At 43.1% G+C, this 25,813-nt stretch overlaps 1 protein-coding gene across 6 annotated transcripts in view; it reads left to right on the top strand.

Moving 5' to 3' along the window:
- cacnb2a (calcium channel, voltage-dependent, beta 2a) overlaps positions 1 to 25,813 on the top strand; it is a 93,980-nt gene extending 68,167 nt beyond the window's left edge. For 3 of the 6 annotated variants that reach the window (XM_080794359.1, XM_080794362.1, XM_080794363.1), the window contains 11 exons: positions 3,741 to 3,863; positions 4,252 to 4,388; positions 5,385 to 5,461; positions 5,809 to 5,942; positions 10,109 to 10,189; positions 11,434 to 11,492; positions 12,641 to 12,750; positions 16,674 to 16,825; positions 18,214 to 18,309; positions 19,523 to 19,690; positions 22,417 to 25,813. In XM_080794359.1, the coding sequence (XP_080650485.1) occupies positions 3,741 to 3,863; positions 4,252 to 4,388; positions 5,385 to 5,461; positions 5,809 to 5,942; positions 10,109 to 10,189; positions 11,434 to 11,492; positions 12,641 to 12,750; positions 16,674 to 16,825; positions 18,214 to 18,309; positions 19,523 to 19,690; positions 22,417 to 23,262 (1,983 nt within the window). In that variant the 3' untranslated portion in view covers positions 23,263 to 25,813. Of the gene's footprint in view, positions 1 to 3,740; positions 3,864 to 4,251; positions 4,389 to 5,384; positions 5,462 to 5,808; positions 5,943 to 6,181; positions 6,208 to 10,108; positions 10,190 to 11,433; positions 11,493 to 12,640; positions 12,751 to 16,673; positions 16,826 to 18,213; positions 18,310 to 19,522; positions 19,691 to 22,416 lie in introns of all 6 variants that reach the window. The other 3 variants (XM_080794361.1, XM_080794364.1, XM_080794360.1) reach the window with 2 other exon arrangements.

Genomic DNA, 25,813 nt, shown 5'->3' with positions numbered 1-25,813 from the left:
CCGTTGTAATGATGATAACGGTGCTGTCATACAGTTGTACTGTACTGACAGTACACAGGTTATTATGTAAAAGTGCAATCTCCTTTTATCAGGAAAAAACAATTTGTTCTTACAATAGCTAAACAGGGTCTGCAGTCTGGTGGTGAGCTGGTTAGTGCACAGTGAACAGAGTAGATAAACAGGGTCTGCAGTCTGGTGGTGAGCTGGTTAGTGCACAGTGAAACGAGCTGCCAGGACCACAGTTTGAATCTGACCAGTGGTACAAACTTACAAAGTAACCAAGCACTGTACTTAAAGTACAGTGTTGAGGTACTTTTACTTTACTGGAGTATTTCCAATTTTCAATACTTTTACTTCTATCGCCCTACTGTACATCTCAGAGGATTTTTTTTTACGTTTACTCCGCTACATTTGAAAACTTTGAAAACTGCAGATATCAATTATATTATAAAGATATTATAAAATACATATACATGTATGTACACATATAGTACATACAAACCACTATTCTATACCAGTAGGCTATTTGAAACGCTTTTAGATGCTTGTAGATCTAGTTTTTCTTTTGGTACTTAATACTGTATTTTTACTCAAGTAACATTTTGAACACAGTCTTTTTACTTGTAGTAGTATTTCTCCACTGTGGTATTGCTACCTTGGATAGGAGACTTTCCAGACTGAGTAGAAGTGACAAAACAGATCACGGAATGCAGCGAATCAGGCTGGAAACCAGGCTAGCCTCATTCCTCTTGTCTCCTCTCTTAAGAGAAAAGCCGCTGTACGTATTTCCCCAGGAAACGATCTTTTTTCGACCAATCACAACACTCCAAATTCTTGTACTTCCCTTAGACATCTACCCATGCAGCTATGCCCCCCCCCCACCCCCGTCTCTCTAACCAACTCATCATTGGCTTGGAACCAAAATGCATTTCAGGAAACATGGTAAAACTGAACTTTGTCCTAGCTTCCTCCCAAAACCCCCTGCCCTCTTCAGGCTGCAGTTAAATATTTAGTTACAGAATATGCCAGTTCTGTAAAATCAGCTCAAGACAGCACAGGCTGTCGGCCAGTTTAAAAGCTTGTCGGCAGGAGACTCCTGACGACAAGCTCCCGTCGCTTGCCGTCCAACGTCCATATCGCCTTCCCGGCGAGTCGGAACCTGTTGATGAAGAACCAAGCATGTTTGGTCAGTTAGCGACTCTAGGGAGCAGACGCTATCCATGTTGTAGTGATGAGGGGGTAATATACTCCACTGTAGAGTGGATCTCTAGTCTGCTCGTCATGTTTCAGTGCTGACTACTAGGAAAACAAGCCCAAAAAAAGCAACCATTTTCACCACTTGAGCCTATTTTCTAAAAGAATCGTGAAAGCAAGCCCAAATAAGCCCAAACTAAAGCAATGTGCAACTATGAATATTAAGCTATGTTACGGGAAAACTAGCCCAAAGTCACTTATAATAAGCAGAACTGGCAACACTGCAAACCAGCACAGCAGGCTAATTTGCATGGGGAAAAATTATGTTTCGTCGGCCGACTGGTTTGTGCTGATTAAAAATGCTAGTCTGTTGCAATCTGACAGTTTTAAGTAGTCTTGGACTAGTCTGGACAAGCCTGTTTGGTGTGGATTCACCTTAATACTAGCTGTTTATTTGGCTTGATGCTTCAGTCAGCCCAGTTTCAGGCTTTCTGCACTTTTTTAAGGGATAATCTGTTGGGGATGTGCCAAACACGCACTGAGATTATTTCCTAAAGCACAATGAGGATCTGAGGATCTATTTCAGATTGTACCTATTAGTGCCAGAGTATGCACACTGCCAGAGAGTAGGACACAGAAGTTCCTCCACTCATTTTCACATTTTTCTTTAATACTACTAAATATTTAATTCTATAATGGATGCCAATGGGGCAGGCTAAAAACGTGCCCACATTTAGAGTCATATCATAAGATAGTGGTTCTCAACCTGTGGGTCGAGACCCCCAGTGGTCCCCAGATGATAGTGAAGTGACAATTTAGGGACTTTTAAGACCTTTTTAATACCTTGGGGAAAAAAAATACCAAAGTAAATTATACTATGAAACTGTCAAACATTTTGTAAGCCTATTTGCACAATATTTGTGGAACCGAATCAAACGATATGTAATGCCTCAACTCCTACAATTCCAAGTGCTTGTTCGACTTTGATTTTGGGGGTCCCCAGTTCAAATATTATGTTTTAGGTGGGTCCCCAGTTCAAATATTATGATTATGTGTTGTGTGCCTGAAATGTGTCATAATAACATAAGATATGTCATGACATAGACGACTGATGTCATGGATGACGGACATCACAAGCTGGACACATGATTTTTTTGTTTTGTTATATGTCAAGACCCAATCGGTCTTTGCCAAATCCCATTTTTCACAGCAAAAGTATTGTGTCTTTACAGTGAGGCAGAGAGAAATTTGCTGTGGTGTCGTAGTCCAAATATGTATGTTGCCGTTGTGCCTACGTGTTTAAGGAGCTGGATCAATCGGCAGCATAAAGCCGTTGGAACGGTGGAGGGACAGAGAAAACATTTCATTAGGTTTATGTATTATCTAAATGGACTGACTGCTGTTCCCAGCGACGGAAGGTCACAGATGACTTGATAGGAAAGACCAATATTGATTTGGCCCATTGTAAAGATCCCAGACCAGATTTATGAACCATTACAGTGAGTGCCGTTGCCTGTCGTTAACTCGCGAGTATACGCAAGGCAAGTAAAACTATATTAAAAAAACAAAACAACAACAACAACAAAGAAACCTGTCTGGTTTTACTGGTGTGGTTCTACATGACTGGACCGTTTAGCACAAAGCGCCGTCATCGATCGTGTCACATTCTATTGTTGTGACATATTCAATGTATTAAGCCCATAACGGAGTCACAGTGATCGTCATCTTTCATAGAGAGATGTCCTGGGTTAGGATATCTCCCCCTTCCTCCCCATAGAGAGATATCCTGGGTTAGGATATCTCCCTTCCTCCCCACAGAGAGATATCCTGGGTGAGGATATCTCCCCCTTCCTCCCCACAGAGAGATATCCTGGGTGAGGATATCTCCCCCTTCCTCCCCACAGAGAGATATCCTGGGTGAGGATATCTCCCCCTTCCTTTTTTTTTATCACCCTGCACATACAGTGGGGTTTTTTTCCTGTGATGATATTGGATTTTTTTTTCTTTTTCTGTGATGAATTGATTGCATAATATAAGGCCTAAATGGAAACAAGACCGCAAGGACTGGTGCTATCCCTTTTGGACCAAGTGTTTGACTCTACACTGTTGCTGTTTTTGAAAATCAATAAATCAATCAATCAAAACGGATGAGTCACAGCATTCATGCATCCCACTCTGGATTAGGTTTACACCTCGCACAAAGGCCAAAAAATATATTATTGGTGTCAGGCAGAGACCTCTTATCTCGATATTTACATTTTTGGGGTGCTTTTTCATCAATGTATACCTCATTTACTACAGCATGCACACGAAAGCATCAGAAGTAGCAGATTGAAGCTTTACTTATTTAAGCTTGTACTGTAGATCAGCTTGAATCCTGAAATTGTACAGTTTTGGACATATGAGGTTTCTACCCGACGGTAAAAAAAGTTATTAACCATGTTACTAGAATCAGATGCTATTGAAATGAAGAAAATAATAAAATGGATAAAAAGTCAAATATACACAGCTAAAGCCTGATGTTTTTCCACCTCTTCTTCGTCCAGACTAAACCGGTTGCGTTTGCCGTCCGCACAAATGTCAACTACAGCGCCAGTGATGGCGACGACGTCCCTGTTCCGGGTATGGCCATCTCCTTTGAGGCTAAAGACTTCCTCCACGTCAAAGAGGTAAGAAGAACAGGCCATGCGGTCACTTTGGAATGTTGATATTAACCCATTTTGGGGGCGGGAACCCCTTTTGGTGTTATGCTATGCTTTAGCTATTGAAAAATAGCAGATCTACAAGCTCATAGCGCGCCACCGAGTGGCGTGCTACGAGCTTGTAGGTATGCTATTTTAGAAAAATCGAAACATAGCTTTTTCAGAAAACTGTCAGGATGTAGAAGACATTTTCAGAATCTGATCTCGGGTCAAAATGGGTGATGATGCTGACGACAAAAGGGGTGATGATTACGTTTCATGCTCAAGAGAGAATACCGAGGTTGATGGAATAGAATAGAATCGGCAAATATTCAAAATATTCAAGATTTTGTGAATGTAACCTCATCTGTGATAGAAATTCAACAATGACTGGTGGATAGGACGTCTGGTGAAGGAAGGCTGTGAGATCGGTTTCATCCCCAGTCCTGTGAAGATCGAACACACGCGCATCCTGCAGGAGCAGAGAGCCAAGCATGGCAAGTTCCTCGTCAGGTATGGACGGACACAGCCGGTCGCCATGGCAACCCCCTGACCCACACAGTCCAGCGATTCCCAACGTGTGGGCCAGGGCCCACTATATATATATATATACACACACACACACACACACACACCGGTATGTGTATGATACAGTATACCGGGGTGTGTGTGTGTGTGTGTGTGTGTGTGTATATACTGTATATATTTATATATATACACAGTACCGTATATATTCGTTGCTGTCGGGAGGAAACTTAACCTAACTCCATTTTTGAGGTTTTTGATTGTTTTGCATTGCAGTGGTTTTTAACATATATGTTATATATTTTGATATGTGATGTATGATGACATGCTTTGTTTTTGCTTAAATGTAAGTCGCTCTGGATCAAGAGCGTCTGCTAAATGCCTAAATTGTAAATTGTTAACACCCTTATGTTTGTGTTGGTTAAAAAAATCACACCTGTGTGAAGTAAGTGGTGCAACCCCGTGTGGGGGTGCCCGGGGGTTCCAGACCCACAGGAACGCACCGGCCCGATTCTGGCGAGCCGCCCGCGTCCGAAACAGTTGAGAAATGACAGAGTTACCGTGTGGGGGTCCCTCTACTGTACTGTATTGTCACTGTACTGTACTGGCACACCCGAAATCACCATATATACAGTTAATATGTGCGTGTGTTTGTGTGTGTGTTAGGTTGCTCACAGGTGGTGAAAAACAACCATGCTGTTTTCGTGCTCGGACGCACCCAGCCACCCACCCACCCACACACACACCCACCCACCCACCCACACACATAGTCACTTAAAAATATGAAACCAATGAAAAGTAGTAAAATAAAACGCTTCGGGCAAAACCTCTTAACTCTATTGGGCAACAAAGCAACTATGTGTGTAAAAAAAAGTCACTGCTGACATTCACTTCCATTGTAAAAAGAGCTTTTACTCAGGCTTTATTGGGGATCTGTGATTTAATGCAAAATTATCGTGACAAAACACTGTCTCTCTTTTGCAGCAAGTTGGGAGCACACTCATCCTCTAGTTTAGGTGAAGTCATTCCCAACTCGCGGAAATCTACCCCTCCTTCTTCTGGTGAGTTATTGATGTCTTTCCTGACACTTCCCTTTTACCTCAAATGTTAAACTAACTTCCTGAATTCCTCCACATAAATAAATAGATAATTTTTACTTACTTTACTGATTAAATTCATGCTTAGAGTCATTACGATTTTTTTGGCACAGCTGCTATATTATATCGTGTGCCTCTCCATTTTGTGTTTTTTTGTCACCATTAATATGTTTTTAAATGTGTTATCTCTCTGCAGTAAGCTACATTCTGTATCGGTCCTCCATGCACTTTTAATCTGTTTTCTGTAGACTCCCCCCCCCACGTTGTATTGGCCTGTGTATGACGGTGGTCTTGTTTGTCTGTGTGCGTAGCCATTGACATAGACGCCACAGGCTTAGACCCCGAGGACAATGAACTTCCAGTCCACCTGTGCTCCCCTAGAGCCAGTCCAAATGCCGTCTCGTCGCCCCTAGCAAAAGAGAAACGATTGCCCTTCTTTAAGAAGGTAAAACCGGAGGCACTGTGCCAGCCAGCCCTTACCCTTCTCTCTCTTCCTCTGTTCCGTCCGTCCGTCCGTCCGTCCGCACGGCTCTGACGGCAAAAATGCCTGTGGCTGCTCACTTATAGCGTCCATTCTTAATCTCGTCTACTTGTCCACGTGTTCTTCCGCTTGGCGTGCACGGAGCCGTCTGCGTGCATGCATGTTCTTAACCTCTCTCTCTCTCCTCTTCCATCTCACCGTAGCTAAGCAGAAGCTGCCCCTTAAGTCGGTAAGTTGGGGTGCAGAGCAGGGGCCTTGGGGGGGCTGGGGGGGGGGGGGCTTTGGGATTTACCTCTGCAGTGTTACTCTTCTTTACTGACCACCCCCCCCCCCCACCACAATCCCTTCCTCTACTCACCAGTGCTGTGATCCCTATATTTGTTGTCCTTTTGTTTGTTTGCTTGTGTAATATTTACAGTCCGTGTTTAGTGGGACCTCGGTGTGCACAGATTTTTAACCACATGAACCCTAGCTAGCTTCTATTCTGGGGCTAACAAATTGCATCTCTACAAGTATTCATTTGTTAAATAGGCCTACAAGGTTTAAGTAGTTAATAGGTTAGATAGAGATAGGAGTAGGCTACTGTAATTCTGTCATTTCCAAACCAGAATTATACTGAAAGGTGAGAACGATAACGTAATATTGGTCGCTATACTTGTTAATGTTAATGGGATTTTTTATGTATTTTATGGTATTGTTTTGCAGTGCATACATAAAGCTGAAGCATGGTCTTTCTGGTCTTAAAACATTGACATTTTCTGATCTGAAAGTATAGCTGGCAGCAAATTAGACCCTTTTTCCCATAAATGTTGTTCTTATAAACTAAGGGACTGAAGGGTACAGTGACTGACGTATTTCACAGGAACAACGTTGTCCAATAATAGCGTTGTGTTAGTCAACAATAAAGCAAGCATCTTTCACTGCTTCTCTGTGCTCTTGATGTAAAATGAAACGTCCCAAGGGATCCCAGTGACGGCAGACGGCAGAACCATGTAAGGAACACTAAAGTAGAGTGGGAAGGGAAGGGGAGATGAGAAAAGAAGAGGGACAAGTGAGACGGATTTTATGTACACCGAAAACACGTCATAAAGAGAAGAGGGACAGAGACAAAAGGATGCGTATTTTCAGCCTATGGATAAACTTAGCTTCTGACATCCGGGCCGGGTGTGTACAGTAGGCTATGTAGCACACTATACTCCAACCAACTGCATAAGGCACTGTTAGGGAAGGGTTCGCTGACCAATTTGTATTGGTCGCGGCAAGTAAATTATATATATATATATCTCGCTCTCTCTCTCTCTCTCTCTCAAGTGGGTATACAGTACTTGTAGTCACACACACACACAGTCTCACTCACACAGGTACAAGCTGTGATATGCTGCTGTGACAACTTAACATTCCCAGTGGGGTGGGTGGTAGAAGCCGCCCTCTATTCGCCTTCATTCTCCCAGGTATCATTGCTGTTTCCTGCAGTTTATTTAGACTTACTTGCACAATCATGCACGGTCACCGGCGCTGACCGTCAGAGATGGAACACATTGTTTGTTCCTCCACTGCTCTCCAGAGTTCTCTCACCTTTGCACCCTTTCAAACATAGCCTACCTCTCTCTGTCACATGGTCGCTATATGAGACTGATGGGTGCACAGCTGTGGACCCTTATGAATTAATAACTGAAAGCGCCAAGCGGCACTATGTAACTTTCCTCTTCTGCCCCGGATTTGAACCCGGTTTCCCGTGCAAGTGCTGAATTTTTTACCATTGAGCTAATCTTGGCCATCAGGTCAAAATTCATGAGAGATGACCTTTGACGTCACAATCTAAATGTCACAATAGAAAAGCAGGGAGACAAAATACAACCACCCCAATTGTGTATGTTATATTGTATTAACATACTCTACCATACAGCATACAGATAGGGCACAAAAAGAAAAACTGCGGCTTGGATTGACATCACAAATATATTCGTCAATGTATTGAAATCACAAATATATTCGTCATTGTATTGAAATCACAAATATATTTGTCAATGGTTTGAAATCACAAATATATACGCCAATGGATTGATATCACACATATATTCATCAGTGGCAGTGAATGAGTTTTAATGGTCTGAGAATAGAATTTCCTGTATTGACATTTTCCATTTCGATTACTATTTTTAGTTTTTAACTTGGCTTTCACAACACTATAATTCCAGGATGGGCTTCTGGGTGGTGTAGTAGACTATAGGTAAACTGTTCATTCACCACCACAGATAGGTGGGTTCAATTCCCAGCAGCTATCGTTTGGTCCGTGCATGGGGAATAGCCTAGGTAACTACTAAAGAGGGTGGGGGGGGGGTATTTTAAAAGAAATAGAAGCTGTTACACACTGAGCTCCCACGCGTCGCGTTCCAAACTAACAGTGCTGCGTGTCTCTCTCTGTTGTAAACAGTCGTAGATCTTCTACGGTTGTTTTCGCCTGTCTGACTACTAACCTCTTCCTGTAACATTGCTCCCAATTGAGTACCGAAGTCTGATGTAATTTTTCGCATCCTATCTGGTCACGTTTTTTATTTTATTTTTTCATTATGTGATTAATATCGTGGCATTAACTGTGTTCCAAAAATAAATGAGCCCGTGGTTTTATATGGATATTAAGCATCAACTAACGCTAGCGTTACTGGTCTGCCGCAGAATTATTTCTATTTTCACCAGAAACAGAAGTACAATTTACAATTTACAATTTACAATTTAGGCATTTAGCAGACGCTCTTAATCCAGAGCGACTTACATTAAGCAAGAACAAAAGAATGGGAATACATCACATAAAGACATTTATCATGAAACATGCGTAGCTAAGAAAGTAACAGTGGAATATCTATAATGAAACTATACATATAAGCTATACATCTATACTACTATGCTACACATATGTACTATGACGTGCTATGACTACTAGAATTGCTATCTAAGGGGGTGGGGTAAGTGCTATGGGCCATGATGGAGTCTGAAAAGGTGGGTTTTCAGACTACGGCGGAAGATTGGGAGTGATGCTGCAGTTCTGACTGCAATGGGAAGTGCATTCCACAGTTTTGTACGAGAAGTATGAGTGACCCTGACAACAGCGCTGGGACAATTTGTTTATTTTTGGATTACAATTGAGACGATTCTAAGATGAACGAGTGACTTCACTTCTGTACTCTTTGGAATGTGTTGGTGCCCCCATGAGGATGACTTTCATCTTTCATTGTCATCGTTATGGAGCCTTCTTCTTTTCAGAAGTTGCATTAAGATTTTCATCCACAAGAATGAATCGTCGCTGTCGGGTGTAAACCTCGTACGTCCAAAACCGTTACTTTTAAAACATATATATTATTTTTTTAAACATTTTTGAAATGGTGAAAATAGCCAACCTACAAGTTAAGTTCCCAATGCATTGCATGACACGTGAGCTTGTAGATTGGCTATTTTCACTACTTTTGTGTAGGGTATTAATATATATAACCAGCTCAGTGGCCTTGTGGTTAGAGTGTCCGCCCTGATACTGGGAGGTCGGGTTCAATCCCTGGCCGGGTCATACCAAAGACTGTAAAAATGGGACCCAATGCCTCCCTGCTTGACAATCCGCATCAAGGGCTGGATTGGGGGTAAGTCCCTGCGACATACTAGCGTCATGTCCAGGGGGTGTACATCAAGCTGCCTCACGCTACAGAAACAGGAGATAGGATCCTGCCCTATGGGCCTCATGGCTCGGCAAGGCTACTTACTTACTTATTAATATATTAATTTACAAATAAAAAGACAAGAAACGTTGAAATAAGGAGATGCAAGGTTTCTCCCCGACAGCAACGATATTAATCCCCCCCCCCCCCGCCCCCCCAAAAAAACAAACAAACAAACAATGTCTCTTGTTTTTTTGCGACCTCATGTTTGTGTTAAATGTTCCAGCCAGGGAGGGCACAGCCAAATCCTGGAGTGATAATTTGTGCAGTGCAAAAATGAACCTAAAGGGTCTCGGAGATAAAGTAACACTCCAGGACTTAACTGTGCTTTTAAATAGCTCCCCCCCCACCCAGAAGTGTTGTTCCATTGTGATGTTATGTTGACTGTTAAAAACCTTTCCTTGCCTCTCGATGTGCTCCCTCCAGACGGAACACATTCCTCCATACGATGTGGTGCCTTCCATGCGGCCCGTGGTTCTGGTCGGCCCGTCTCTGAAGGGCTACGAGGTAATAAAATACTTCACTGACACCACCTCCACGGCAGAGGATAATCTCACAGCACGCAGTACTGATGATACACTAGCTGGGTCATACAGGAACTCATCAGCATTATTCAGCGGAGTTGTCTCTGTCGAGTGGAAACCTCAATGTCCAAAACTGTAACTTTTCAGGATTAAAAAAAGGTGTCTGTGTGTTTTCCATAATATAAAAAAGTTAAACTTTCATATATTCTCAATTCATTGCGCATACAGTGAAATATTTAAACCCTTTTTTTGTTTTGGCTCATGAAAATCAAAAAATCCTATCTCAAAATATTAGAATATTAGACCTCTAAAAAAAAGAAAAATGTTTTTAATCCAGAAATGTCTACCATCTGAAAAGTATATACTTATGCAGTCAATACTTGGGCTACTTTTGAACAAATTATTTTATCAATGGGGCGTGGCATGAAGGTAATCAGCCTGTGGCACTGTTGAAGTGTTATGGAAGCCCAGGTTTGCTTTGATAACAGCCGTAAATTAATTTGTATTGTTGAGTCTTATGTATCGCACCTTCCTCTACACAATACAACATAGATTATCTGTGGCCAGTTGGCTGGTCAGTAGCACAGTACTAACTAAAATCATTGTCAGTACATCAATTGCTAGTTATGTGGGCAGGTGCCAAATCAAGCTGGAAAGGAAAGTTTGCATCTCCATAACCTCGCCTCACCAGGCTTTCCACCTCGGAGGAAAGCCTGGTCTCTATTTCATTTCAGGTATATGATCCGCTCGGGAGTGGATGATACGTTACGTTATGTTGTAGTGTAGTTTTGTAGTCAACAGGCAGGAACAATCGAAAAATCGGTTTGAGGGAAAAGGAAGTTCTGTTTGATTGTTCCTGCCTGTCGACTACAAAACAATACTACAACAACATGACGTAACGATATCATCCGCTCCCGACCGGATCATATACCCCAAATGAAATGGTGCCCAGGCTAGCATCTCCATAAAGCTTGTCAACATACTGAAGCACAAAGTGCTCTAAAATATCCTGATAGATGGCTGTGTTGACTCTGGACTTGATACAACACAGTGGATATGGCACCCAAAATCATCACTGATAGTGAAAACCTCACACTGGAGTCAACACAGCCATCTACCAGGAGATTTTGGAGCATGGTGATGGCAACATAATGCATAAGGGAAGCTACAGGGTTGCCAATGCTATCTCCATTGTTTCTCAAAATGGGACGTTTTGTTTGTTCACAGGTAACAGACATGATGCAAAAAGCACTCTTTGACTTTTTGAAACACCGATTTGAGGGAAGGTAAATTTCAACCCTTTTCTTTTTATGACATTTTATCTCTCTCCTCTCTCTCTCTCTCATACTAGATATGCTGGTATTTAGCTGTCCCCCGAGGTTTTGCAGAGGGGAGTGTGTAATAAGTTTGTTTGGCCTGGAGATGTGTGTGTGTGTGTGTGTGTGTGTGTGTGTGTGTGTGTGTGTGTGTGTGTGTGTGTGCAGCTTCTTTAAATAGGCCCTCTCCATGTCCTTAATAGGCTATAGTGGGCCCTGGAGCAGAGCAGAGCGGGATTCTCCAGTCCCTGAGTGGTGGTCTCTGTCCCATCCCGTCTGTCCACCCCGTCCAGAGCTGAGAGGCCATAACGTTACACAACACCCACATCCACTCAGCTCATCAGCAGCTGCAGTGAATTCTGTTCCTCCCACCCCCTTTTATCACTCCTGGCCATATGATTTAACACACACTGGTTCTCAAATAACGCTCGACACCCAAAAGAGAAACGAGACGTTTGCCCGGGACCCAAACTACTGAAAATAGCAGATCTACAAGCTCACACACGCTTGTGGATCTGCTATTTTCACTACTACATAAACTTTTTCTTTTCTTTTTTTTTAATACTTTTGAAAACATTATTTTCAGTTTTTTTCTGTAGGAAATGAAAAAAGGGGATATTTACTTGCAGGCCAATTCACCGAACATGGGTTGCGGCCCACTGTTTGGGAAATGGTGATTTAACACACTGATTCTCAAACTTTGTCTTTTTTCTTTTTTTTTTTCGTGGACCTCCATACAAGATTTGTGTTGTTAAAATGTTTCCAAACTATCTACAAGCTCGCAACACGCCGCATTGCGACGCGTTGTGAGCTTCTCAAATAGCCGATGTACATATAGGGTTAAACGGATTGTGAAGCTATTTTATCTAATTTTGCTGGGGACGTCCTGGAGAGCCCTCAAGGACCCCTGGCGGACCCCACTTTGAGAACCACTGATCTAACAAACCCAAACCACCTCTCCCCGCTGCTAGACTGCTCTGCTCATCATGATCAGCATTATTGATCTGCTGCCACCATTTCTCTGTCAAAATGTTATCATGCTCCTTTAGTGTGTAAAATCATCATCGTCCTCTCTGGTTAACCACGTCTTTGTCCGCGTTTCTTTCCTCTGTCCTCAGAATATCGATCACTCGAGTCACGGCGGACATCTCTCTTGCCAAACGTTCGGTGCTGAACAATCCTAGCAAGCACGCCATCATCGAACGCTCCAACACACGCTCAAACTTGGGTAGGTTTTCTCACGATTGAAAAATGTTGTATGGCCAAGTCCTAATGTGCAACTCGTGAAACGGTGTGAAAGGAGCCCCCAAACTATAGCGCTGTATGTAAAGTGATGATGTTTTGGTAATATTGTTTCTGCTGTTCTATATACTGCCAACCAGGTGAAGACAATCACAGATTGAAGCGTTATTAAACGTTTGCTTTTTATGAAATAACTGAGACCAGGTTTTATTGAAGATGCTTCTGAGCATATTGCTAGTTTGACCACTTCAAATGCTCTAGAAATAATAACTCAAAATAGCCGACCTAGGCTATTTTTGCTGCTCAACAAGCTTCTATATGACGTGTTGGCTTTTATGGGATCCAAATTACTGAAATCAGTTCTCAGCGTCTGAGAACTTTAGTCCACATGTTCCAGAAGAAAAAAGACTGCCTTGTCTGCTAACATCTGCAGGGTTTGATGCATAATGAAAGCAGCTCAAATTATGCAAAAAAAGGAAGGAAACAATTATAGAAACTCTAAACAAGTGGTTATGTCAGAGGAGCCAAGAAAAACCCAGAGTGGTCTTTGGGTCGTGAGTCAGGTTTCTGTTCTGGAATGAGAGATAGTCCAGGGGAAAAGGTGGGGGTGGCGTGATCGAAGCACGCCAGATAACAGCAGAGAAAGTATATTTACTTTAGGGCTCCATCGTACGCCATTCTTTATCCACAAGTAATAAACATTTTCCGTCAATTACGCATTTAGGAGCTTCCACTGTGCGTAAACGTTATAACCCACTATTCGTTTTGCCGACACCTATATTTGCGGGTGGATATGTGTCACGGATTTAGGTGGTGGCACAAGATAGCATTTTTTACGGGGGAACACCTCTTACACAATACTAAATCCCTAAATGAAGGACATAGGGCTCCTGGCACGAGATGGAGCCCTTAGTGTTTTACCCCAGACTTTTGCAGTATCTGTTCTGTACTTTACTTGAGTATTTTTGGATACTTACTTATTTCAAAGACAGATATTTTAATATTTAAATTTTGACTCCAATACATTTCTTGGAAAGGAAAAAGTATATTATGAATGATAGAAAAATAGCAGATTGGCACAACGAGCCGCGATGTGTTGTGAGCTTGTTACTCTGCTATTTTCACTATTATTGATGATTTAAATTTAAAATGACAATGCGTTGATAATATATAAAAAAGAAAATGTACTTTGCATTTTGTACTTTAACTGAACAAATATGACAGAGGAACTTTCAATTGGTAGTTGAGTATAATATTTGACATATCACCATAAGTAATATCTGTACTTTGACTCAAGCACTGGAGTTGCCAGATGAAAAAAAGATCCAAGAATGGTCTTGATGTGAACAGTGGGTTGATTAGGGTCGAGCTGCTGCGATTACAATCGCACACATTCCTGAGTGGGGGTCTCACAGAGGTCAAGGCCGGACAGGAGCAACGGCACTTATCTTCACATGCTATCACTGTGTGAGCAACAGATGTGGACCGCTCCAGATGTGTACAGTACACTCCTCTGAGAGAGACGTTGGAGGCAAGCAACAAGTCCATGGACTGTTAGGGAACGCCAGTAGTTGTCCGCGGACCGCGGGTTGTGAAACCATATATTCTCAATGTTTAACTAAGTTCTCAATGTTTATGTCACTCGGAGCCGGGACAACACGTATACGGCATGAATTCAAAATGGACTGCCCTTCTTCTCTTTAAAGAAACATCAGGAGTCAGGACGGAGACACATTTGGGCCTCACGTTCAAAGCTCCAAGCGTTGAATGGAAAGTGTTCTGCAGCCATCATTGTCTTTTGGACTGTGGCTGGTGTTGGTTTAAAGCAGCACAATGTACACCGGATTTTAACCTCTGGTTTCCTGCACAAGTGCTGATTTGTTTAAACCATTGAGCCTAATGGAGCCTGTCTGCATGCTCAGGGAATCTTGGCCATCAGGTAAAAATGTCACATTCTGGGGGCTCCATCTTGCGGGATTTGGGGATTTAGTATTGTGTGAGACGTGTGGCCCCGTAAAATTTGTTATCTTGTGCCACAAGTCCCTAAAACACCTTACATTATGCATAGGTGTGGTTTGGGCGTGATTAAACCAATCACTGTGCCACCTGCCATTGCCTTTAAGAGATCCATTATCCATTTAACGTTAAGACCAGTGATTTACACTATGGCCCATGGCCATGGAAGAGCGACACGTTGCTGCCTTGAAATATAGCCTATTTATATTTGATACAGAGGCCGGGTTGTTTTGTGTCCAGTAGCTCCAACACAGCCTCACTCGTGCAAATCTAATAACTTCTTTGACTAGACAATTAAACACAATAAGCACAAGGAATTGACACTGCTGATTATAGTAAAATTCCAATCACAGAGATTTGTGGAGAATGAAGACAGAACGAGACCTCTGAGCTGTGAATGTTGTGCAACATAACTCAAGCTGAGGCAGCTCCAACTCAGGTCTTTTATCAAACAGAATTCGCATTACGGGTGGTTTGAAGAGGCACTTTCCATTGTCCTAAACCTGTGTGCATAAGATAGCAAATATAAGGAAAGCGCATCAACACGCCTACAGACACACCTCCACCCGCAAAATGAATAGTAGGTTGTGTGGCCGCAAGATAACGTTTACGCATAGTGGAAGCTCCTAAATGTGTAATTCACGGAAAATGTTTATTACTTGAGGATAAAGCATGGCATAAGATGGAGCCCCGGTCTAGGTGAGACATGACCTTTGCCACGATCTAAATGTTTCAATAGCTGAGCATGAGCATTAACATACTCTGTCTACACTACAATACAATACAGATTGGACAACATCACTTAAAAACATTACATGTTAAGCTATTTTATTGTACCATGTAAATAAACCATCAACACAAGAAGTGTGAATAGCAGCGCTACAAAGACGAAAAGGCTTGAGTCGAATGCATAATGTTTAATTAAGCTACATCAGGCTGACTGGTGGTTTCGGCCGAAACCCTTCATCAGAGCGAATGATTTACCATGTCACATCCAAATAGGATTTGTGTTTTGAAATGGTGCAATAGTGTTTGATTGAAAAAGACTCGAGTTAATTATTCTTGTGCCAATTACTAAATCCGGCCTGTGGGTAACATTTTCGAAAACAAATTAATGAGTGTATAGCTCTCAGAGCTGGGATGTAGTACGTGTTTGAGATGTTGTACTGTTCAACAATGTTAACTGCACATTTCCTTATGCGAGAGAGAGCTTCTTGGAGAAAAAAAACTGCCATAGAAATGCCTTTTTTTTTTAACTTTACTGGAATATTTACTTCACTTCATTCTACTCCACTGAATCTCTATAAATATTGCACTCTTGTGAGTTTGTAGATCTGTAACTGAGAGTGTACACTCTCACAGTACGTTTTAACAGCGGGCGACAGCCAGACGAATTTTCCGGAAGTGCATTATTTGTCTATTGGACCCGGCGACTACCGGCGATAGGAGGCGAACGGGCGAGGGTTGAAAAGTGGGCGGGGCAAAAGATAAAAATAATTCTTCTTTTTGGGAGATGACGGGCGATTGGGCGATGTGTCGGCCGATGCTCGCCCGCTGTTAAAACGCACTGTCAGAGTTAAATAAACATTGAGTTTACACCGTGCAGACTGGGCTCCCAGAGATACATTTAATCGATTGGGTGGCCTGTGACCTAATCTAAATTATATCAAATTGGGACTCGGGAGTCCTTGAAATTGGAACTATGGGGTTGAGAATCACTGCAAGTCTCTCTCTCTCACTCTCACTCTCTCAAACACACACACACGGCTGGTCACATGGCGTGTTTTAGCATCAACTCTGTACCCTCACACTGCAGGTCACACTGTAACAAGTGTGATCTCATCTCGTCTAATGCACGTGTTGACTCCTGCCCTGCCCCTCCTCCCCTCTCAGCCGAGGTCCAGAGTGAGATCGAGCGGATCTTTGAGCTGGCTCGGACGTTGCAGCTCGTGGTGCTGGACGCTGACACCATCAACCATCCGTCGCAGCTGGGCAAGACCTCCCTGGCCCCCATTATCGTCTACGTCAAGATTACCTCCCCCAAGGTGAACACTGTGGGACCATTATGTCTGTCTGTCTGTCTGTCTGTCTGTCTGTCTGTCTGTCTGTCTGTCTGTCTGTCTGTCTTTCACGTGTGTTTTTGTCTGTCATAACTTTGCGACCGAATGACCTCAACATTTGCTGTGTCCCAAATGGCCTGGGAGTGTGCAATGCTGATCGGTTTCTGGTACAGTATGCGTAGGATATACCGAATCTCTGTGCCTGAGCATTGCATTTTCTGACGACATCAGCATGCCATATTTAGTCGATCGGTCGTATGTTAGTGGGTATAGCTTTGAGAACGGGTGCAACGGGTACTCTTGACAAAGAACAACAAGTACAACAGGCATAGACGGGTGGGGGCATACATTCACAACTTGCATCGTTCCGTGGTCCGCGATCAGGGGCCAACATGGTTTGTCCGACAACGGGCCCAAGTTTATCGGCTGTCAGAGCCCAGAGCGAGAGAACGAAGCGATAAACAAACTATGGCAGAGGTCTCCAGGACACACACTCCTAACTATTTGACACGGAGGTATATGACACGGGGACAAAGAACGAAGGTAGCCGAACTGAAATGTTCCCTCTACTTATGTACACGTCAACTCCCACTGCTTTATGAACGCTCCCCGGTGCATTTGATTGCCTGCCGTGTATGGATGACCTGTCATTGCTTATATTGGTTTTCTATAAGAGAGCGGCTCCCCAGCCGCCCGGGGCTTTTAAATACAGCCTGACAGGTCCGACTGCCCACCACAGCTGGTGTATGGAAGGTGGGGATAGAGAGAGAGCACACGTGACGGGACTGATTCATCGCACTGACCTTCAGCCAGGTGTAAATAAGGTTCATGATTCAGTGATCAATAAAAAGGCAGACATTTGAGTAACAAGGGAAAATGAAAAAAGTATAGCCAGGGAGGGCCGCGCGACACGGAACCTTTAAATCGATGTCGTCCCAAATCACACTCACAGTCAACGGAACGGCTCACTTGAATACTGAACAGCTGTTTATCTGTGTTCGTGGCGCGAGGGTTCATTTTGTCGCTATGTGTTGACTGGTCAACTTGAATAATCTGAGACCCAAACATGGCATGGAAAAACTAGTTTTCTAGTCCTGGAAATGGTTTGGAATAAACTGAATGTTTTGGAAAATGTTTGGATATAATTCACCTTATATTGTTTTTTGGCTATTGAGTTTGTTCATAAAAACATTTCTGGCATTACCGGTACATGAAATATGTGTGACCTAATGCATGCAGGGCGTGATTAGCTTGTAGGTTCTGTTCTTTTTGTCACATGACTCCTTTGCTCAATGCTATCACATGGTAGTTGATGCATTGATGATGATGATGATGATGACTTTCTGTCACTACTGTATGCTCTTCCTCCTCAGGTCATGACGAGGCTGATCAAGTCCAGAGGGAAGTCTCAGGCGAAGCACCTCAACGTCCAAATGGTGGCAGCTGACAAACTGGCACAGTGCCCTTCTGTGAGTAGACGGACACTAGTCTGGGCAGTATGGGGAGGACAGCTCACCAGTGTTGTCCAGTGTAAAACTCCAGTTACTTCCTGACTTGCCTACGTAATGGAAATAGGAGTCAAATAGGACTGAGTAGCGAAGTGAGAAAACGACGAACGTAGTGAATCAGTCTATGTGCAGTGGTTCTCAACCTTTTTGAATTTCAAGGACCCAAAGTGGTTTAGAATCCGCAGACCTCGCATTTTTTTTATTATTTCCACATAACAACTCTAAGGTATATTAATGACATAGTAAAATGTTGAAAATGAGTGGTATTCCCCTTTAATATTAAAAAGGTCTTAAAAGTCCTTAAATTGTCACTTAGCTGTCATTTGAGGACCCCCCCAAAATCATGTGGAGAGCCCCCCTGGTCGTCCCGACCCACAGGTTGAGAACCAGTGTGTTAGAGTAATGTCAGGGTTTGGGTAAACAATGAAATACTTGGTTGCTGGCTAATGGTTGATAGAGTGTAGACTGTAGAGGAATGTCTTGAAAGACACGGCATCTGGTGCCAATTCTATTTCTGTGTCCTCTCCAATCTACTTTGATATTATTTTAGGACATGAAACAAATTCTATTTTGATATTACTTTAGAATATGAAGCAAGTTCTAGTCTTAATTTAAACCCAGTAGATAGAGCACTCGTCTCCAAAACGTTTCTGTTGAAAAAGATTTTCTTTTCTCAGAATTAATCCCTGGCTGGGTGAATTGCACAGGCTTTTCAGACATAATGGCGTGTTTTGAATTTCCAATTAGCCACTCTCACTTATGCCCCAATTTCTTAAAAGAATGTTTTTCCTCTGGTGATATTAAGCAATATCATCACGCTTCACGGCAGAGAAATCACATTAGCAGCTGAGCAAATTTCATCCAAGCCTATAAACAGTTTTATTTTTCACGTTATCCCATTTGTGGTTCTCAAAGTGGGGTCCGGGGACCCCCAGGGGTTCCCCAACTAGCATAATTAGTCAAAACAAATGAAACATAAAAATAATTTGAACCACTTTAGTTTAAACCCCAGACCACAGAAAATACACTGAATGTTCAAAGCTCAGTTTTTGGGGGGGCGGGGGGGGGGGGGGGGGGGTGTAGTTTGAGGTCAGAATTATAAAGGAATAAAAATTAAAATAGAAATGTGATGAAACCTTTAGCTCTCTCATGGACCCTCCCCTCCCGTTCGCAGGAGATGTTTGACATCATCCTGGACGAGAACCAGCTGGAGGACGCGTGTGAGCACATCGCTGACTACCTGGAGGCCTACTGGAAGAGCACCCACCCCAGCAGCCTGACCGACCCCCTGCTGGACAAGCTGGCCTCCGCCACCCTCCCCTCCAGCCCCGCTCCTGTGCAGGTAACCAGGGTTATTCCCCTTAAAGCTTTTCTTAGGGATTCAAATGTCATTTTGTCCAGTCTGTGTATGGTGAAGTGTGTTACTAAATAACTTATACAATTGGGTTGGTTGTATTTTGGGCGCGTTCGGAAATAGCGCACTGAGCAATGCAAACTAATAGGCGAGTGCGCTCCGGTGCGGTATTTCCGAACGCGCTCTTTGTCTCCCTCCCTGCTTTTGAGACATTTTAGATTGTGTCAAAGGACATGTCTCACCTAGACACAGGATCTGACAGGAATTTTGACCTGATGGTCGAGATTCAATTCATCCCTGAGCATTAGCTCAATGGTCAAATATGTCAGCAACCAGGTTCAAATGTGGGATAGAAGAGGAAAGTTACATAGTGCAGCTTTAACTAAAGCCAAATAACCAAAACTAGAATTGAATATTTTAGCTTAACTGAAATTAAAATAAAAACTAAAGGCTTTACAACAACAAATAATTACTGAAACTGAAACAGTAATGTTTGTTTACAAAACTAAACTAAAACGTAAAATTATAGAGAAAATGTTGTAAGTTTTAAGTCTCATTGCAACAATAATGTAGCAGCTCTACAAGTGCACAGCGTGTCACAATGTGACATGTTTTGAGCTTGTAGATTCCTTTTGCTGACCATGTTGAATCTTGTCGCTGACGCTGACTAATCAAAAAACTAAAACTAATAAAAGGTAAACTAAAACTAAGCCATATATATATATATATATATATATATATATATTTAAAAAAAAGATATATATATATATATATATATATTTATATATATTGTTCACGCCAAATTTTAATTCTGCCTATATGCAGGCTAAAGGATTCTGCCAATGCTTTTCAATGTGCGAATGGCAACAAACTACTCCGTTCTAGCATTGCAGATTCCACCGCATAATCAGAATCAAAGTTCGCTGTGACTGTACCCTACTAGCAAACTAGCAAACCTAAACTGTGATTGAAAACAAAAGACTACATTATAAACTAACGGGAAAAACATGCCAAACTATAATGACACCATGGTACAGGTACAGGCGCTGACCAGGCTCAGGGTCAACGAAGGCCCCCTCCTTCCTCCACAGCTCTGACACGGAGAACAGAGCTGTGGGCTCCATGGCGATGGCCGGCCCGGACACACGGCCCACTGGGCAGGACAGGGGGTCAGAGAGAGAGAGGAGGGAAGCTGCAGGGCAGAGTGCAGCATGATGTGATGGTTAGAGAAGGTCCAGTAGAACATGGAGTTTGGGGCTGGGTTGGCATGGAGGGTTGGACTGCACAATATCGGGAAGTATATCGTTGTTGTTGGGCAGAAAACTCCTTATCTCGAACATCCTCCTTATTCTAACTTTTTGTGTAAATGAACAGTCGTACTGTGGTGTTTTGAGCTATAGATCTACAACTTGGTGGTTGGGTTAAATTAATCTTAAAACAACATGGCCATATACAAAGTCCTGTATACTGTGCAGTCCTAATTCAAATCCTTGCTTTAACTCTCACTGGCAGCTCACCTTTGCTTGGTGGTTTACTGGTTTGACTGTAACAAAAGCACATAAACCCAGAAATAATAACGATAACTACTAATCTTGCATCTTCATCATTCACTTTGTGTGTTTTTGTTTTCTTTTTTAATTGCACGTAATGCTTATTCATGTTCGGTCATTTCAAATAATCTTCACGCCATCTAAAAATGTGCAATCACTGTCCCTTCCCTCCCCTGTGCCATGTCTCTGTCCACTGCCTTCATAATGGGAAATGTAAGGCGGAAAATGATGAGAATGAGGAATTTGCTGGTTTTGTGGCAGCTGAGGAGGAGGAGGAAGACTGAGGTTGTTAGTGTGGTGAGTGAGGTGACCGTAGACTCCGTGGTGTGTCAGCCTTGGTCCTGGAAACAATCAGACCTGAGCCACCTAGACCAGGAGCTCTCAAACTTTTTAAATTCCAAGGACCCCAGTTTTGCGATTTGCAATTACGCGACAGACCAAGAGTATACAAATAATTTAGCTTGGGACCCCCAGTAGCCCACTCACGGACACCTGGTGGACCCTGCTTTGGGAACCACTGTTCTATGAGGTTAATTGATACTCAACCTTGCAGTGTGACACCTGACCTGTGTGCCACCTGACCTGTGTGCCGTGCACTGCACATGCAAGTGTGTATTTGGATTTCATGTTTAAGCTTTGGACCTGCGTGTGCGAATCTAATATGTATTGCTAATGAGAGTGAAGAGTGTCCATTGGATTCTCATAGCAGGGTGAAGACAGATGCATCAATGACTCTGTTTGATTCAGGTATGCCAAAGTGCGAGCATTGACAATAGTCAATATTCCAAATTGTTGCTGTCGGCCAGAAAACTTATTTAAGTTTTTCGGAAATGAATGCCCGATCTGATATGTTTTTTGTTTTTGCTGTTCTTAAATTTTATTAAGTGTCTGTGGAGTATTAACAAGAGCTTGTGAAATAATAACTACATTGGTCAAGGTTTACACCCGGCAGCGACAAAATGCTTTCTACCTGGTACCCTGTTATGATGGGTCCATGAAAAGGGTAAAAAAAACGTGCATGGGTTTGATTATGTGCGTGTTTCCACTTGCGTGTATATGTGTGTGTGTGTGTGTGTGTGTGTGTGTGTGTGTGTGTGTGTGTGTGTCTAACCCAACTCGCACTAACGTGTGTGTGTGTGTGTGTGTGTGCGTTGCTAACCCCAGGCAGAGCAGAAAGGGGACCACAAAGCGGTAGTGGAGAGGACGGCCTCCAGGGAGGACCACCAGCATCACCACCACCACCACCATCACCACCACCACCAGAACCAAGAGCAGGCTGACGGAGAGGAGGAGGAAGAGGAGGAGGAGGAGGAGGAAGAGGGGGAGGTCAACGAGGAGGAGAGGCCGCTGAGGACAGACTCGTCCAGGAGACACAAGCACATCCACCACCGCACCGCCGCCTCCTCCTCCTCCGCCGGCCCCGCCAGGACTGAGCCGCCGCTGCCGCCACACAACCACCACCATCACCACCACCACCGCCACAGCGGGCGTGCCGCCCGGGGCATGCACTCCCGGCAGGAGACCTTGGACTCGGAGACGCCCGAGAGCCGCGAAAGCAGGGACTCTGCCTACATCGAGCCCAACCGCGCCGCTCAGCAGCTCCTCCGACGCGGGGAGGACGAGGACGAGGACGAGGAAGGGGACGACGAGGACGGACTTGGGGAGGGCGGGAACCCGGAGAGACTGGGGGAGGCGGGGCACCCGGAGCAGCAGCAGCAGCGTTACCCACCCCAGCGGGACCACAACCACCATCACCACCACCACCACCACCGCGGTGGCGGCGCCGAGGAGCCCCCGCCGCCGGGCCACCACCACCGCTCCAAGGAGCACGAGCAGGACCACAACGAGCGCAACAAGCAGCGCTCGCATCACCACCACCGGCCGGCCCGCGACCACCACCACTACTATGACCGGGACAGGGACAGGGACCGAGAGGGAGAGGTGGCCCCCAAAAAGAGGGGTGGCGACGCGGGGGACTGGGGGGACAGAGACCCCTACATCCACCAGTGACCAAGTGACCAAATCCAGAATTCTGCATATACATAAACACACACACACACACACTACAGACACTCACAATCTCGTTCTGATTCACTCCACTTCCTCTCGAAGAACCGTTCTGTTCTCCCGTTGTGCTGCTAAACCCCAATACCCCCTCCCCCACCTTTATGTATGCTTCCTTTGTAAAAGGCTGTTGCATCTGTAGCAACAGTAGCATTTTGATTACTGTATGTAGAAACGGATCATATATATATATATATATATATATATATATATATATATATATATGGAGTGTATCTATGCATAGGTAGATGGTTGTTCCTGTATGGATATGCATGGATATTCTCAAAAGATGCATATTTCAATAATAATTGGATAAAGCATGACACAAAAAGCAGAATTTATTTTCTGTACTCGGCTGTGCTTTCTGTGATTAGCATTTTTGATTAATTTCTTTGCTCACACTACCACTTGAATAATGTTCTTCCTCCAGACTACTGCTAGGGTCGACTCTGACACGTGGGGAAACCGGAGGAGTTTGATGCTGTATGTGCAGATATGTATGTTCTTCTTGGTTGAATACTATTGGCTACTTACCTTCCTTTGATTTTAACCCATTTAGACCTGTTACACCTACCGGTATAGACAAATTCAGAAATGGTTCTCATGGTCGCAGCGAACGTATTTCCTGTAGGCGGAGACGACATATCTGCAGTGTAAACAGCCAGCTCTTCTACTCCATTGATACGCCATTGAATGGTAGAGTGACTGCTCAAACGTTACTATTTTACCTGCTTTTTACTAACACTAAGTTTACAACGATGCCCAGAACATCAGGATGAACCTGTGTAGTTTATGGCTGCTCCAACAGTGGTGGCAACATTCAACTTTCAAGCATTTCAAGTATGAGGTATAAAGTACAGCAGCCTTGTGTTCATACAACAGAAAGATTGGGTATTGGGTAAGACTGACGTTATGTATCTTTCAGGACTGCTTCGTCTCAACCATTACTCTATGGCTCTGGTCTCAGCCACCACAGTGTATTTTTTGACATTCCGGTTCTCTCCAAAGTTGAATGTTGCCACCACTGTTGGAGCAGCCATAAACTACACAGGTTCATCTCGATGTTCTGAGGATCTTTGTAAAGTTAGTGTTAGTAAAAAGCAGGTAAAAGAGTAACGTTTGAGCAGACTAACATCAGTCACTCTACCATTCAATGCAGTAGAAGAACTGGCTGTTTACACTGCAGATATGTCGTCTCCGCCTACAGGAAATACGTTCGCTGCGACCATGAGACCCGTTTCTGAATGTGTCTATACGTTGTTATACCTTTCAAGCTGGGAACACCTCTGTGTCATTTGAGTTGTTGCTATTGTCTTGCTGTTGTTGGGCAGAAACCTCTTATCTCCATATGTTTTTGAGTAAATTACCGCCCTACTTGATCATACTAGAGCGTCACACAAAAGTATCAAAAGTATGCGCCACTTGTAGATCGGCTACTTTTGCTGTTTTTGAATTTAAAAGAAAAGTCACAGTTTGACATATGTTTCCACCCGAGAGACGGTATATAGCACCATATTTTCTTTTCTTTACTTGGGTAGGATTTAGGAGGCGTTTTTAGAATCGGCCTCAGGTCTTAATGGGTTAAAGTATGCAACTCTGCATCAATGGTTTCAGATATTTGTTCCTCTTAATGCTGATGCCTCCTCTAAGAGACACACCTTAGTCTTACTTTACGAGACATACCATTTCTGAACTAAATTCCTGTTTTACATGCAGTACTGTTCTATTTATAAAGGTTCCAGGAACATTTTATAGCATTGATACAACCTCTGTTTAAGCACTTTTACTGATTCATTGTCAAGTGAAATAGATTTGATATGTCATTGCAACATATGTATCTTACCAAACTCCACGGAGGTTTGTCTTTTATTAAGTTTGGCCCATTTTCTAATGACTTTTTGCGTTTTCATTTCTATTTGACTTCATAGTGTAACGAATGTCAATTCTAGGGCAGTCGGAAACATTTTCCTCACTGAGAGTTCAAATATATTTGTGATACAGAAACGATTCCAAGGTTTTACCACAAAAAGGGGTTCTGTGCTCTATTGTTATTGCAATTGTATATTCCACTTAAATTCTATAGTATATGTTATGATCCATTTCAAACCCAATTAGTAGACAAGATGTCAAACAAGTATGCTCGGCAATGATACTCAAGAACAGGTTTAAGAGTTTTCTATAATGGGATATAGCTATTTGGTCAGCAGTGCATAATTTGTAATTTCACTTTAATATCAAAAGCAAAAGCATGATCTTGAGAATTTGAGTTGAACATACAGTTAGGCATCGGAGGTTAACGGAATTCTGCAAGGTAACGTAATCCACAAACAATTCCCCAAATCTGTTTGGTTTTGCAATTACAATTACTGATGAGAACTTCTCCGTTTCTATGCTACAATGGTAGCAGTACCATGTTTTTTTTTTAACAGTGTACAGGTGTAATGTACATATTGTAAAGAAATACAAAGAATAAAATTGGCAAGAAAGGATTTATGTT

The sequence above is a fragment of the Protomyctophum bolini genome (genome assembly GCF_963924005.1).
Source record: "Protomyctophum bolini genome assembly, chromosome: 21".
NCBI lineage: Eukaryota > Metazoa > Chordata > Actinopteri > Myctophiformes > Myctophidae > Protomyctophum > Protomyctophum bolini.
The sequence above is the reverse complement of the archived record's forward strand: the minus strand, read 5'-3'. Positions and strand labels throughout refer to the sequence as shown.